The sequence below is a fragment of the Orycteropus afer genome, unplaced genomic scaffold (genome assembly GCF_000298275.1).
Source record: "Orycteropus afer afer isolate SDZICR_OR568_19922 unplaced genomic scaffold, OryAfe1.0 scaffold00235, whole genome shotgun sequence".
NCBI classification, from domain to species: Eukaryota; Metazoa; Chordata; class Mammalia; order Tubulidentata; family Orycteropodidae; genus Orycteropus; species Orycteropus afer.
Window position 1 is genome coordinate 3,176,170 of NW_006921822.1, and position 1,197 is coordinate 3,177,366.

The window sequence follows — 1,197 nt, forward strand, 5'->3', positions numbered from 1 at the left end:
GGTATTAGCAATGTCTCCTCTATGACTCCAGCTCCCTCCCAACAGCCCCCTGTGATTCCAACTCCTGCTTCTGTGCTCCTCTTCTCATTATCCTTCTGGATAATGAGTTCCCTGCAGTTACTAATTTCTGGCCTGTCACAAGCTTCTTGCTCTTTTAACACCATATAACCAATTCCTTGTATTAAATTCCACCTACTTATTGAATTTAAAAATTCAAAGGAGCTCCAGTGGTGTAGTGGTTAAGGCATCTGGCTGCTTACCAAAACGTCAGTGGTTTGAACGTACCAACTGCTCCATGGAAGAAAGAGGAAGCAGTCTACTTCTGTAAAAATTGACAGCCTTGGAAGCCAAATAGGGGGTTGCTATAAGTCAGAACTGACTTGATGCTAGTGAGTTTTAAGTGAGTTACTTATTACATTTAGAGTAGTTTCTGTTTTCCTGCTACTTTCTGAAATAATTCAGGTCAGAGGTGATGGGACCCTGAACTAGGACAGTACTAATGGGAATGTAGAAAGAAAAACTGATTTGGTATACATTTCTGATGGTAGAAACGTAGACACCTGATTGGATATGGAGGTGGGTGAGGAAAAAAAGTCAAAACAACAGTTATCTGGATTAGGTGATTAGGTGGACAAAGAAACACAGGAGGAAAGGAAGGTATCAGCAAAACATAATGATGTTGAAGTTGAAGTGCCTCAAAATTGAAACAATTTTTAAACTAAAAAGGATAATGCAAACATTTTTTTAAAGGTAAATAGGCTATTTTGAAAAGATTAAGACTAAATTAGACCATGGTTTAACTGTGTACTGCAAAATTAAAAACAAGACATGCTAAAAAACAGCAGTTTGCCTAAATATTATAAAGACTGCTTAATTCTAATATTTTTCCACTTTGTTTTATAGAGGGCTCGTACCTCCATTGGACGCAATAGCACTACTTGAAAAAAGATCTTCATTATGTGTTTCACAAGCTTTTTGTTCCATATTAAAAATCGCTACCTCTTCTTAGAGATCTTGAAAATATTAATGCTAACCTGTTGGGTTCTTGTACTTCTTATCTACAAAAGATAGGGGTTTAATCTTTATTAATAATGAATAAATTTAAAAAATTCATAGAATTTTAAGAATTGACTTTACGAACAATTGAAACTTAGTAATAATCTTTCTACCAGGAAAATATTTACATAGAAATATTTT

The 1,197-nt window shown here is 34.9% G+C and overlaps 1 protein-coding gene across 1 annotated transcript in view; it reads right to left on the reverse strand.

Moving 5' to 3' along the window:
• The window catches only part of CCDC158 (coiled-coil domain containing 158), a 106,686-nt gene extending 105,702 nt beyond the window's left edge, over positions 1-984 (reverse strand). The window contains exon 1 of the mRNA XM_042782081.1: positions 915-984. Coding sequence (XP_042638015.1) covers positions 915-984 — 70 coding nt within the window. The remainder of the gene's footprint in view (positions 1-914) is intronic.
• Positions 985-1,197: the final 213 nt, after the last annotated feature.